General features: G+C 33.3%; 1 protein-coding gene across 4 annotated transcripts in view; it reads right to left on the reverse strand.

The window, feature by feature from the left end:
• Window positions 1–872: 872 nt before the first annotated feature.
• The window catches only part of add2 (adducin 2 (beta)), a 63,094-nt gene continuing 49,395 nt past the window's right edge, over window positions 873–14,571 (reverse strand). For 2 of the 4 annotated variants that reach the window (XM_056457427.1, XM_056457430.1), the window contains 4 exons: window positions 13,131–13,217; window positions 11,996–12,125; window positions 9,340–9,411; window positions 873–4,498 (listed from right to left, as the gene is read on the reverse strand). In XM_056457427.1, the coding sequence (XP_056313402.1) occupies window positions 4,233–4,498; window positions 9,340–9,411; window positions 11,996–12,125; window positions 13,131–13,217 (555 nt within the window). In that variant the 3' untranslated portion in view covers window positions 873–4,232. Of the gene's footprint in view, window positions 4,499–4,679; window positions 4,714–9,339; window positions 9,412–11,995; window positions 12,126–13,130; window positions 13,218–14,571 lie in introns of all 4 variants that reach the window. The other 2 variants (XM_056457429.1, XM_056457428.1) reach the window with 2 other exon arrangements.

Genomic DNA, 14,571 nt, shown 5'->3' on the forward strand with positions numbered 1-14,571 from the left:
AATGGTCTCTCACGGCAATTGATTACTTTTTGATTTAATGGCTAAATCATATGAAATTGTACAATCTCAGTCGTACAATTTAGTATGATTTGCTCATCCACCAATGACTGTTGGGTTTAGGGGTGGGGTTTGATGCTACGCCTCCTTTTTAAAATTGTTCATTTTCATTAACTACGAATTCGTACAAATTAGCAACGAAACTGACAAAACGCAAAAGTTACATTACATCAAATCAATTTGCATTATTGTCCTGCTTTTGCTTGATGTCAATTTGATTTCGTTTTGACATCAAGGTCTTGTTTCATTTATGTTTAACTAACAAATATCAGTCACATAAAGGTTATTAGTTTAATTACGTTAAAAGAATGTAATCCAAATGGACAGAAATTTTATGTGCAATCAGAATACATAAATCTTATTTGTTTTTGTTTTTTTAAGTGTATAATATTTTTGTGTTGTTATTTTGGTGGTCAAAATGGCATCAATGCACGGTCGACAACTGGACATCAAGGTTTTGTAACGCTATCTCACGACAGTTCATAACTTTTTGATTTAGTGGCTAATTTGTATGGATTTGTACAATCTCATTCGTACAATTTAGTATGATTTGCTCACCCACCAATGATGGTTGGGTTTAGGGGTGGGGTTTGGTACCACACCCCCTTTTTCAGATTGTTAATTTTCATGCGACTGATCTCGTACGAATTTGTAAAAAGCAGCTAAATGCACCCGAATGGATTAAAAAAATCTCAACTTTTTAACTCTGGGGAACTTATAAAATGAGCCTATTTTGCTAACAAACAAACAAACAAAAAACTAGCAATCATTAAATCCAAGTAAAACATTGAACACAAAGAAAGGACTACAACAACTCAACATGGATGTGAACTTTAATGAATGATACATCCGTTCCTAGCATTTTACATTCTAATATTGACATGGAATCAAGTTTATAAACCAGCTAATATACACACAAAAGCATTTAAATAACAGTGACGGATCATAAAAATAATTACAACTGCAAAGAAGTCTCCTGCATACATACAAAATAAATATACCCCAAAAAATAACAATTGGAAAAAAAACAACGAGTGGAATAATTTCGTGCATTTAAAGTTGAATTTTCTTTGCAGCAACAAGCCATGATCTTGCTTATTTTGGCCTTCAGACATGTGTGTGTTATTTGCAAGCCATTGCGATCATGATTTCCAGTGATTGGTTCATTTTCGGTTAGTTTTAATCCCTGCTATTCATAACAAAGTGAGATGGAGGATGTTTAAAAAAAGATTCATCAACTCAGAACACGGTTATGCCACACGTATGTATATAAACATGATAATGAGCAACAATCAGAATCGATAGATGTGAACAATCAATGCTTACTCAATGACACATTCTTGTTTTGTTTTTTTCTTCAATGCATATACTAAGTGCAATTTATTTTAAAGCAAAGGGAAGGGTCACATATTCAATGTGCATCAGTGAAGCATTGTGAAATGAGAAACGTGTTTCAGGTCACAAAACCATAATTAAAAACTTGTATGGCATGTGAACCCAGCGGGCACCCTGATGTAAAAACGACACACAAAACAAAACTATGTCAAAAATGCTAATCGATTTGATTTCAATTGACTACCTTGATGTTAAAACAACATCAAACTGACATCTAACATAGGCAAAAACTCATCAAAAATCTTTTACAGTCCTATAATCATGCTAAAATAGATTTTTGAAACTATTTTCTTCGGCTTAGTCTCTTATTTATGAGGGGTCGCCACAGAGGAATGAACACCCAACTATTCCGGCACATGTTTTACGCAGCAGATGCCCTTCCAGCCACAACCCAGTACTGGGAAACACCCATATACTTTTACATTCACACACACACTTATAAACTACGGACAATTTAGCTTCCCTAATTCACCTATAGCGCATGTATTTGGACTGTGGGGGAAACCCCTCGAACACTGGGAGAACATGCTAACTTCACACAGAAATGCCAACTGGCCCAGCTGGGACTCGAACCAGCGACTTTCTTGCTGTTAGGCGACAGTGTTACCCACTGAGCCACCGTGCCACCCATTTTAGATGTCAATTTGATTTAATTTTTTAAAATCAACAAGCATTGTAGGTTTACAAATTCAGTGTAAACTTGTAGTTTATAATTGAAGCTTTGAGATGAATAAACATTTTCTTATATTACACTCAAAAATGAATCAGGTTTCTTATTAACTGTTTGTAACTTTTTGATTTTATTTAACTTGTCAGTTTTTTTATGTATGTTGTAGAATCAATCTAAATACTATCGAATCGAATACTATTGGATTTAATCAGTTAAAAATATGAATATTGTATAAATATATCTAAAGCTGTAGAAAAAAAGCCAGATCCAACTAGATAAATTCTATGAGATTGGTTTACTTACTATTCGGGGGCAAAATTGATGCTTGTCATAACAGATGAAATCCAATGTGTTTCAAATTAATAAGAAGCATTTAAAACACATTGGATTTATTGATATTATTACATAAATCGTGTTCTTATTTGTTTAATTTATGTTTAACTAACAAATATCAGTCACATAAAGTTTCTTAGTTCAATTCTGTTAAAAGTATGCAATCCAAATGGATGGAAACTTTATACGCAATTAGAATACATACATCTTATTTGTTAGACCTATTTTTTTGTGTGTATAATATTTTTTGTATTGTTATTTTAGTGGCTAAAATGGCATCAATGCACGGACTGGACGTCAAGGTATTGCAACGCTATTCACGACAATTTGTATCTTGTTTGTACAATTTAGTGCGATTTGCTTATCCCTCAATGATGGTTGGGTTAGGGGTGACTGAGCTTGTACGAATTCGTACAAATTAGCTATTAAACTGACAAAATGTAAAATAGTTACACTTCCTCGTGAGATCAGGCTGGGTTTGGACATCAAATCAATCAGCATTTTTGTTGTGTTTTTGTTTTGATGTCAATTTGATTTCATTTTGACATCAAGGTCTTGTTTCGATAGTTTAACTAAAAATATCAGTCACATAAAGTTTATTAGTTCAATTACGTTAAAACAATGTAATCCAAATGGATGGAAATTGTATGTTTTTTTGATTGTATAATATGTTTTGTGTTGTTATTTTGGTGGTCAAAGTGTCATTAATGCACAGTCGTCAACTGGACGTCAACGATTTGCGAAGTTATCTCACGACAATTCGTAACTTTTTGATTTAGTGACTAATTGGTATTAATTTGTACAATCTAATTTGTACAATCTCAGTACGATCTGCTCACCCCTTAATGACAGTTGAGTTTAGGGGTGGGGTTTAGTGCCATGTAATTTTTTTTACTAAATTTTCTGTCATATTCGTACTAAACTGACTAAACTTTTTGATTTAGTGGCTAAATCATATGAATTAGTATAATCTCATTTGTACAATTTACTACGATTTGCTCATCCCCCAATGATTTCTGGGTTTAGGGGTGGGGTTTGATCCCAAGCCCCCTTTTTAAAATCTTACTTTTTGTACTACACTTTTGTATGTTTTTGTGCACTTTCAGACTTTCATGTTTTCATACTAACCTGACAAAACCAACGCTATCTCACAGCAATTCATTACTTTTTGATTTATATACTAATTCGTATGAATTCGTATGATCCCATTTGTACTATTTGCTTATCCCCCAATTGACGGTAGGGTTTAGGGGTGGGGTTTGGTGCCACGCCTCCTTTTAAAAATCATACATTTTAGTACTGAACTTTCAAATATTTTTATACTTTCTTATTTTCATACTAAACTGACAAAACCAACAATATCTCGCTGCAATTCATACCTTTTTCATTTAGTGGCTAATTTGTATGAAATCGTACAATCTCATTCGTGCAATTTGGTACGATTTGCTTATCAACCAATGACGGTTGGATTTAGGGGTGGGGTTTAATGCCACACCTCCTTTAAAAAAAAAAAAAAAAAAAAAAAAAAACGCACATTTTCATACGACTAAACTTAAAATAATTTGAAATTAGCGACTAAACTGCCAAAACGTAAAATACTTGCATTTCCTTGAGAGATCAGGCTGAGTTTTGGCATCAAATCGATTTGTATTTTTGTCGTGTTTTCACTTGATGTCAATTTGATTTCGTTTTGACCTCAAGGTTCCCGCTGGCAAGGTCAGTAAATGGATACACAGTGGACGTGAAGTATTAGTGAAGAAAACGCATCTGTAAGAGTTCAAGTTTCTGCCTTCTCTTTCTGTTTCTTGCTTTTCTTGAGAAAACAGGGCGCCTTGAACTTCTTTTTTTTCTTAGATGGGGATTTAGATGGCGAGCCCTCAGGGGTGTTTCCTGCAGGCTTGTTGGGCGGGGCTGTGGGTGGGGCTGAGAGCGTGGTTTCTGAAGTGTCAGTGGTCGATAGCGCCTTCATTTGCTTTTCTAGCTCCTCCTGCTGCTTCTTCTCATCGACTTTATCGTTCTGAACAGCATCTGTAGTTTTCCCATCTGTATGCGAATGCAATTGAAATGAAAATGCAAAAGAAATAGTAAAAGAAAAAAAAAGAAAAGCCGTTAAGCATTTGTCAGGATGTTAAGCGGTTTTAACCATGGCACAGAAGCAGCTGCTAGTTGAGGCCAACAAGCTGGTTCAAGTTGTGTGCAATGTCTTAGTTTTCTATATACTCACTAGTGAGACAAGATCTCAGTACCAAACGACTGTCCTACAAATTATAATAGAGGGACAGAGACAGACAGAGAAGATGTGAAGACAGATGGAGGCCAAACAGTACAGCTGAAAATGTCACACGTAAATAAAAACATGAAAATTAAAATGAAAACACTGACACAGACTTGAATACAGACATCCCATGTTACTCTGTGTCCAGTTAAAGGCACTGTTCACCCAAAAAGAAACTTCTGTCATTATTCGTACACTCGTGGAATAATTAATCACAGCTGGATTTGTGGATTTATATATGGTCTGAGTCACTTTTTCAAAGCAATTAGTTACTTAATTTATTAAAATTTAAATTAATTACTTAAAAAGTGAGTAAACCTGTTGCCTTAAAACTTACAAATTGACTTTATATTAAAATGGAGTAATCCCAATGTAAGCTGAAACTGTTAAGTTGGCTTAGTTTCTAAAAATGTACATAGTAGCCTATACTACGGGTAATGCTCATTATATACAGGTTTACTCACTTTTTTAAGTAAAGTCAACTAATCACTTTAAAAGCCATTTACCAAAACAACAAATGCTCAACTCTGCTACCCAAATTAATAAAACATTACTTACTGATATCTTTCCTCGGTAAAGTAATTACTTTTACATTTCACTTACATTATAAATGAGCTGGTTGTGGCACTTTATTTAAACCATTTACAGGGCGGAGCTAACGAGTGTATGTGTGCCCGCCCACTTTTTTAGAAGTACTGGATGTTTTCCCGTTTTATTTTTTCCAAAGGGATTTTAAAAAAGTCTTTGTTAAAATGTTACAAGCAAAGAACCAAACCAACCAGCTACTTTGGAAACTTTTTTGAAGATTTAATTTTTAAAACTTTTGATTTGAAGCAAAGGATATGAAATTCACAGCCGATTTGAATATTGTTGCCTGATTGAATGGGTGCAATCAGTGGTTATCAGCTGATAGATAGGCAACCTTCTGCGCCTACTTGTAGGTTGGGTTGGTTTAGTCTACTTTCATGGTAGACTGAAAAATCCTTAAATTTACAGTAAAAAAACTGGATTATACCATTAGAAGTGGAAAATTTGCACCATATATAGCGCAATGTTGGAAAAAGCAGCTACTGACTTTCATGGTACACTTTGAAAAATCCTGACATTTACAGTAAAAAACTGGATTATACCATTAGAACTGGAAAAGTGTCACCATATATAGTGCAATGTTGGAATGTTGGGAAAAGCAGCTTTTGACTTTCATAGTACACTAAATAACCTTAAATTTACAGTAAACAACTGGATTATACCATTAGAATTGGAAAAGTGTCACCATATATAGAGCAATGTTGGAATGTTGGAAAAAGAAGCTATTGACTTTCATGGTAGACTGTGAAAAATCCTTAAATTTACAGTAAAAAACTGGATTATACCATTAGAATTGGAAAATTTGCACCATATATAGCGTAATATTGGAAAAAGCAGCTACTGACTTTTATGGTACACTTTGAAAAATCTTGAAATTTACAGTGAAAAACTGGATTATACCATTAGAACTGGAAAAGTGTGACTTTCATAGTACACTAAAAAGCTTAAATTTACAGTAAAAAAACTGCATTATACCATTAGAATTGGAAAAGCTGCACCATATATAGAGCAATGTTGGAATGTTGGAAAAAGAAGATATTGACTTTCATGGTAAACTGTGAAAAATCCCTAAATTTACAGTAAAAAAACTGGATTATACCATTAGAATTGGAAAAGTGTCACCATATATGGGTTTAACAATAATAGATGAATCTTTCAACACATACCTGTTTTGAGCTCTGAGGTTGTCACTAAATGGTAGCTAATGGTAGTTTTATTTTGGTTAACCTCATCAATTTATTTTAATTCAGGTTAGTTTAAAATCAATGCGAAAAACTGATTAAAAAACACATTTTGGGTAACACTTTTAAATAAGTTTCATTTGTTAACATTAGTTCACGTATTACCTAACATGAACTACAATGAACAATGCATTATAAAAAATGTTATTCAGTTAGTAAATAAAAATGTTAGTTCACAGTGGATTGGCAAATGTTAAACGATACAACAGTTTGTAAAAGTTTAGTCATTCAGTTTTAGTAAAGCATTAGTAAATGCAGTCATTATCTATTATTAGTGAGAGAAAAAAATGCAGTAAAACTGTTGTTCATTCTTAATTCATGTTAACTAATGTAACGAAACCTTCACAGGGATAGTTCACGCAAAAATAAAAATTTCCCCAATATTTACTCACCCTCAAGTGCTTAAAAAAATGTATAAATTTTTTTACTGATTGAACACAAACTAAACTATCCCAAAGAATGTTGTAAAAAGCAGCTATTGATTTTCATTGAAGACTGTAAAAAACAAATCTGTAAATGTACAGTAAAATAACTGGCGGAATTATACCGTAAAGTAAAAAAATAAAGTAAAAAACATTTTACAGTTTTAAAAAACTAAAATTAATCAATGGCAAAATTAGTCATCCAGAAAACCTGGAAAAGTCAATGTTAGTCATCATACATATTAAGGTAAACTTATTGTTAACCAGGTTACAGACTTTGTCGCAATTTTAGTTTTTTTTTTTTACCGTTGAAATCACTGCATTTTTTAGAGTGTAGGATCAAAAAATACTATACAGTAGAAGTAAATGGCTGCTTTTTCCAGCATTCATCAGAATATCTTCCATTGCATTCTATAAAAAAAGAAGCTCAAACCGGTTTAAAACAAGTCAAGGGTGAGTAAATGATGGTAGATGTTTCATTTTTGGGTGAACTATCCCTTTAAGTGTCACCATATGTAGCACATTGTTGGAATGTTGGAGAAAGAAGCTATTGATTTTCATGGTAGACTGTGAAAATTTCTTAAATTTAGAGTAAAAAACTGGATTATACCATTAGAGTTGGAAAATGTGCACCATATATAGCGCAATGTTGGAAAAAGCAGCTACTGACTTTTATGGTACACTTTGAAAAATCTTGAAATTTACAGTAAAAAAACTGGATTATACCATTAGAAATGGAAAAGTGTCACCATATATAGTGCAATGTTGGAATGTTGCAAAAAGCAGCTACTGACTTTCATAGTACACTAAATAACCTTAAATTTACAGTAAAAAACTGGATTATACCATTAGAACTTGAAAAGTGTCACCTTATATTGTGCAATGTTGGAATGTTGCAAAAAGCAACTACTGACTTTCATAGTACACTAAATAACCTTAAATTTACAGTAAAAACTGGATTATACCATTAGAATTGGAAAAGTGTCACCATATATAGTGCAATGTTGGAAAAAGCAGCTTTTGACTTTCACAGTACACTGAAAAACCTTAAATTTACAGTAAACAACTGGATTACACCATTAGAATTGGAAAAGCTGCACCATATATAGAGCAACGTTGGAATGTTGGAAAAAGAAGCTATTGACTTTCATGGTAGACTGTGAAAAATCCTTAAATTTACATTAAAAAACTGGATTATACTATTAGAATTGGAAAATTTGCATCATATATAGCGCAATGTTGGAAAAAGCAGCTACTGACTTTTATGGTACACTTTGAAAAATCCTGAAACTTACAGTAAAAAACTGGATTATACCATTAGAACTGGAAAAGTGTCACCATATATAGTGCAATGTTGGAATGTTGGAAAAAGCAGGTACTGATTTTCATAGTACACTAAAAAAACTTAAATTTACACAGTAAAAACTGGATTATACCATTAGAATTGGAAAAGTGTCACCATATATGGTGCATTGTTGGAATGTTGGAAAAAGCAGCCTTTGACTTTCACAGTACATTGAAAAATCTTAAATTTACAGTAAACAACTGCATTACACCATTAGAATTGGAAAAGCTGCATCACATATAGAGCAATGTTGGAAAAAGCAGCTACTGACTTTCACAGTACACTAAAAAAACCTTAAATTTACAGTAAAAAAATGGATCATACCATTAGAATTGGAAAAGTAGCACCATATATAGAGCAATGTTGGAATGTTGGAAAAAGCAGGTATTGACTTTCATAGTACACTAAAAAAACTTATTTACAGTAAAAACTGGATTAAACCATTAGAATTGGAAAAGCTGCACCATATATAGAGCAATGTTGGAAAAAGCAGCTTTTGACTATCATGGTACATAGACTGTGAGAAATTCTTACATTGACAGTAAAAAACTGGTTTATACCATTAGAATTGACAAAATTGCACCATACATAGTGCAACACTGGAATGTTGAAAAAAGCAGCTGTTGACATTCATAGTACACTGTAAAACTCAGTTAAAACACAATAAAAACTGGATTATAACTGAAGAAAGAAACTTAAACCGGTTTAAAACAAGTCAAGACTGAGTTAATTATGGCAGAATATTCATTTGTGGGTGAACTATCCCTTTAAGTGTCACCTTATGTAGCGCAATGACAGAACAGTTATTTCTGGGTGAACCATTTCTTCAAGGCAGTTAATATTAGTCATTATAATAAAAGCAATTTGCATTGATCTACTTAAACCCATATGGACAAAACACAATGTTCTCTTTAGTAACAGGGGTTGTCAGGTGGATGTGGATGATGCGACTATAGCAGGTGTTTCAGCGGGTTTTCATGCACAGGTGTGGGTGAAGCACCGCCGGCTCTCACCTGACGCCGCTGGGGTCTTTATGGGGGAGGTAGTTGGGGAAGACCCCGTGTCATTCACCACCTCCTCCACACCTTTACACAACATCACAGTGAAGGAGGAAGAGGAGAGGAAACGCGTACAGCACAGGGAGATAAGATAAGAAGGAGAAGGTGTGCAGTGAGTGAGAACCAGTGCTGGAGAGTCATTTCATAAAAAGATTTAGTTTTTTGGGTATATTTTGTTCTATTTGAGTGTTTAGTTAGTGTTCATAATTTTTTTTTAACTGTTTAAATGTATCTGTTAGCTTGTGATTCATGGGTGTTTTCTCTTAAAGTCTGTGTGAAATTAAAATTGATAATAGCGGTGGCTCATTTTAGAGGCTGCATCCCCCGACGGATGCATTTGAAGGGCAGTGCGACGAAGGCTGTCTCATTTAAAGAAAATTTGAAGGCTTCTTCAGACGCAGCCTCAAAATGAGTCCTTCACTTCCCAGGTAATGAAGGATACAACCAATGGATCCTTTGCGGCCTCGAACATCCCAAGATTCATTGCATGCTGATAATAGCAGGACGTTTGTAAAGGTTCAAGACACCCTGGAGTACTTACAAAAAATGCTTCTGTAAACCGTGCTTTCCCTTCAGATTGCTCAAAATAAGTTTTAAAATCACTTTGAACAAAAGTCATTACAAATTCTATTACCGGTTATTAACGGCAGCTGTTACGGTTGCTAGATGATGAGATCTGTTTTCTGTAAGCTAGATGATCTTATTTCAAAACGCTTAGATAGGCTTGTGTGGACTTCGAAGGACTCGTGCAGCCTCTGAAATGAGACACAGCTAACGTTTATTTTACTAGTGAACATTGTTAGCCTTTAAACTAAAAAAATGCCGAAGAAAATGCCGAAAAATTGAGAAGGCTTATTAAAAATCAGCTGAAACAACCCAATTATTGAGTTTTTTTACTGCGACAGCTTAATTGCTTTATGTTTAATCCAATTATATTTATAAGAAATCATGTTACCTTAATTGCTTCATGTTATCCTAACACAAATTGATTGTGTGGACAACATTTTTTACAGTGTAGGTCAACAAATAATCCTTGCAATTGAATCCAGTGAACATCTTTTTCAGCTAATCTTCAATCTAAGTCTAACCATTTGCTTTCACATTTGGAGTGGCGGTCCTTCTCTGTTGATGTCAGCTTGATGACATCAGCCACAATATTCTTAACCACGCCCCCCTTACCATTAGTTTGCAATGAGGGAATGATGAAATGAAAGCCCCGCCCACTACTTAATATTCAGTTTTACTTAGAAGTACATCAACATACTGAAATAAAAGTCTCACCAACTTACGATTCACACAGACTTTAAATGCTTTTGAAAGACATTACCAAACCTGACTTTTATTGACGTTTAGTGCATTTTATCAACATTTTTAGTAGTTTGAAAAAATAAATTGTCTGGATTGCAAATTTCGATCCAAAAAAAAGGTAACTATCAGCAACTTTTCTGTTTTATTATGGATTTATATCTAACTAATGAGCTCTTAAACAATAATAATACTGTTTTTAAACTAACTAGAAAAAGTGTCACTTTTTTTATTAATTTATTTTTTTTAAATGGTAGAATTTTCGAATTTTCCATTTTCCAGAATTTTTCAGAAGCATAAATACCCAGATCATAACTTAAAGGAAACTGATAATTAATTATTATTTATACATTGTACTGTAGATCTACAAAGTGTAAATGTACTGTTTAATTGAAATTTTCCTTATTTTCGTGCCAAATAACTTTACCATATCATTGTAAATAATTTTTACATTATTAGTAATGTAAAAATAGTAAGATAGTAAGATTTATGTTTTTAATTTACATTTGTGTTACGTATGGTCTTAAAATTGGATTTTTAATTGCACGTTACATTTATAATAATACAATTGTATCGTTAATTGCAAGTTACATTTATGATAGTACAATTGCATTTTTAATCGCATGTTACATTTATAATATTAACAATGCAAAAACTTTCCATCTAAAACATTTCTTAAGCAGGAAGACAGACAAGCATTTTTTTTTTTAAATCTTACTAGCCAAAAAACTTTTGAGGGAACTTTTAGTTACTACTAATTTCACTGTAACCTGCTAAACCATTAAATTATTTATATTTTGTAACCTTGCATTTAACTTCCCCAACACTGGTAGTAACTATAAAGGAGGTCTAAAAAGGAATTCAGTGCATGTAGGAAGGCTGTCAGGCTTAAAAAGACACGACACAGTGGAGAAAGATCAGCGCTCAGGTGCTAAATAATAAAATAATGTCAGGACACAGAACCTCATATTAGACGTTTCTGGAAACATACTAAAATTCAGTTTCAACTTTAATTAATTTATTTTCAAGGCACACTTTAGTATTAAATACATGCATTCTGGATTTAAAAATATATATTGCTTCAAATATAAGATTAAATAAAAAGCTAAACTTTGGTATTCAGTGACAAAGTCAATGTCTGTCTAAGAATATGTACTGTAGAGGTGCTTATTGGATTGTCTTCATTAATCCAGTGGTGAAATCAATCAGATGTCAATGCCTGAACTCGAAATCAATAGGTTAGAAAAAGAGGATGCGGGACTAAACTACTCTCTCTAAGTCTAGTTAAGACACTGTCATCTCGTACCGTCCTGCTGGCCGTGCTGTTTGCGCTGGACCTCTTTACGATACTCCTCCAGCTCATGATCCGTCAGCTCATTGAAGGGATTCGGAGTCTCCGGCTCTGGTGGAACTGGAGGCTCAACAATCTCAGGAGACTGGAAGAACAAGAAACAGGCTGACATAATCCTGAAATATAATAATTGCAATCTCAGAATGAGATATTCTCTTTTCCCAAGAGAAAACACTCTATCTGTTAGAAAATGACCATGAGTCTTGCCACAGTCAGAAAAAGAGTTTGACCACAGAGGGCACCTGCTGGAAAGTGAAGAGAGATAATGATGGCAGGCAGAGAGCAATTAAGGAGTAAAACATGTTTTGAGATAGTATCAGAAATGAAGGATTTGTTCAAGGATTTGCTCAATGAAGTATTATTGTAGTTTGGATGAGACCGGCTGCAGTCAAAGACCTCAAAGAGGTCAAAGAGGTTTCAACTGTAGGTTTTAACTCAAGATATGCACACAGGTGCAGATGAAGAAATCACATAAGAATGCTGGGTTCACAATGCTTGGGCAGGGCAGACTTTTGATTAATTGTATTTTGCTGCTGTTTTGCCACAGCAATAAAACACTTGATTCTGATACTTGATACTTGGAAGAGCTCATTTTAGACATCTCATTTTATATATATTTACAGTTAAATTTTTTTTAAAAGCCATTTTAAAGGACAATATTATTAGCCCCTTTAAGCTATATATTTTTTCAATAGTCTAAAGAACAAACCATCGTTATACAATAACTTGCCTAATTACCCTAACCTGCCTAGTTAACCTAATTAAGCCTTTAAATGTCACTTTAAGCTGCATGGAAGTGTAAATATCTATTCAAATATTATTTACCGTCATCATGGCAAAGATAAAAGAAATCAGTTATTAGAAATGAGTTATTAAAACTATTATGCTTAGAAATGTGTTGAAAAAAATAAATCTCTCTGTTAAACAGAAATTAGGGAAAAAAATAAACAGGGGGTTAATAATTTAGACAGGCTAATAATTCTGACTTTAACTGTATTTATATTCACACAGGCATATACATACATACATACATACATACATACATACATACATACATACAGTGTAACTGAAATACACTCTGTAATCTTACTGGTGGACTGTTGTCTGTGATGACGTTGGCTAGCACTTGAGATTGAGGTCCGGCTGTTTTCATGTCCTGACGATTCTGCTCTCTTATCTGAAAAAACAACAAACAAACAAAAAAAAAAACATCATTATACCAGGGTTTTTACACATTTACTACTACTAACTATACTACTAAAGGGCTCTAGGACTTTTGCATGACTTTACCAAAACTTTCAAATAAATATTTATGACCTAATGTTTCATGTAATGTCTATGTACATGTGGCACTGTTTATGTACATGTGTAAAAAAATGCACGTTCAAATTTATTACAGCATATCAAAAATATGGAACAATCTATGTAGTTTATATTTGATTTTATATCTGTAAAAAAGTATCCATCACGTGAAGGGATGAGCAGCGCATTTGTGTTTAGAATTTACCCAATATTATCATCTCATATATATTCAAGTGATAGTTGTCAAACAAATTTCCATGATTTTTCCTAAATTTTTCCAAGCCTGAAAAATGATTTCTCAAAATTCATGACTTTTCCAGGTTTTCCAAATTTTCCAACAGCACTTCTGTGCAGAGCTTATTGCAATATGAAACAGTTTTGTTGCCATATTCACTTTGTATGAACATTTATTGTGGTCTGTTACCTTCATTGCACCAAACATTTATCGATTTTATGATCAGGCAAGGAAGGATAAGTTATACTGCTAATAAAAAGTTTGGCTTTGTTTTATTCACATAAAGATTCTTTTCTTATTTTCATATATGCCAATTTAATTAATGTACAAACATCATGAATGTATCTTAAATGTTAACATATTTCTATTTACAGACATAAACTTAATTCAGGTTTAATGCATCCTATTATATTTTTATTCAGCTTTTCTTCTTTTGTCATTTTCTCTTTTTGGGCTGTTCTCTCCTTTTCTCTTTCACCACCAGCTTTGTCCTGATGGTGAATCAGAAAAGCAACACATGTCAAGACACTTCTGTTGCTACAAACATTCTGTCTCACACTGTTGGTGAATCTGCCTGTGCCATAATAAGTGAAATCTGCTCTCAGTTCTGTTGGTAAGTCATGCGACAACAGCTGACAGATTATGACAAAATATGTATTTTTTTCCTGTCTAAAAATGTATAATACATATTAAATAGTTGAAAAGTATGATCGATTAAGAGATAAAATAATAAGAATGCTTGCACACATTATTAAGGGAAATGTTAGGTTCAACACTCTTCAGTTTCTCCAAGACTGAGCTTATTTCCTCTATTAAACACAAAAGAAAAAAGGCTGTAACTATTAACTTGTAAAGAACCTGTAACTTTTAACTTCTATAGTATATGTTTTTCCTACTACAGTTTTATTCAACATATCTTCTTTTGTGTTCAGCAGAATTGAGAAACTCTTAAAGGTTTGAAACCACTTGAGGGAGAGTAAACGGTGAGTACATT

This window comes from Danio aesculapii, chromosome 5, assembly GCF_903798145.1.
Source record: "Danio aesculapii chromosome 5, fDanAes4.1, whole genome shotgun sequence".
Taxonomy (NCBI): Eukaryota; Metazoa; Chordata; class Actinopteri; order Cypriniformes; family Danionidae; genus Danio; species Danio aesculapii.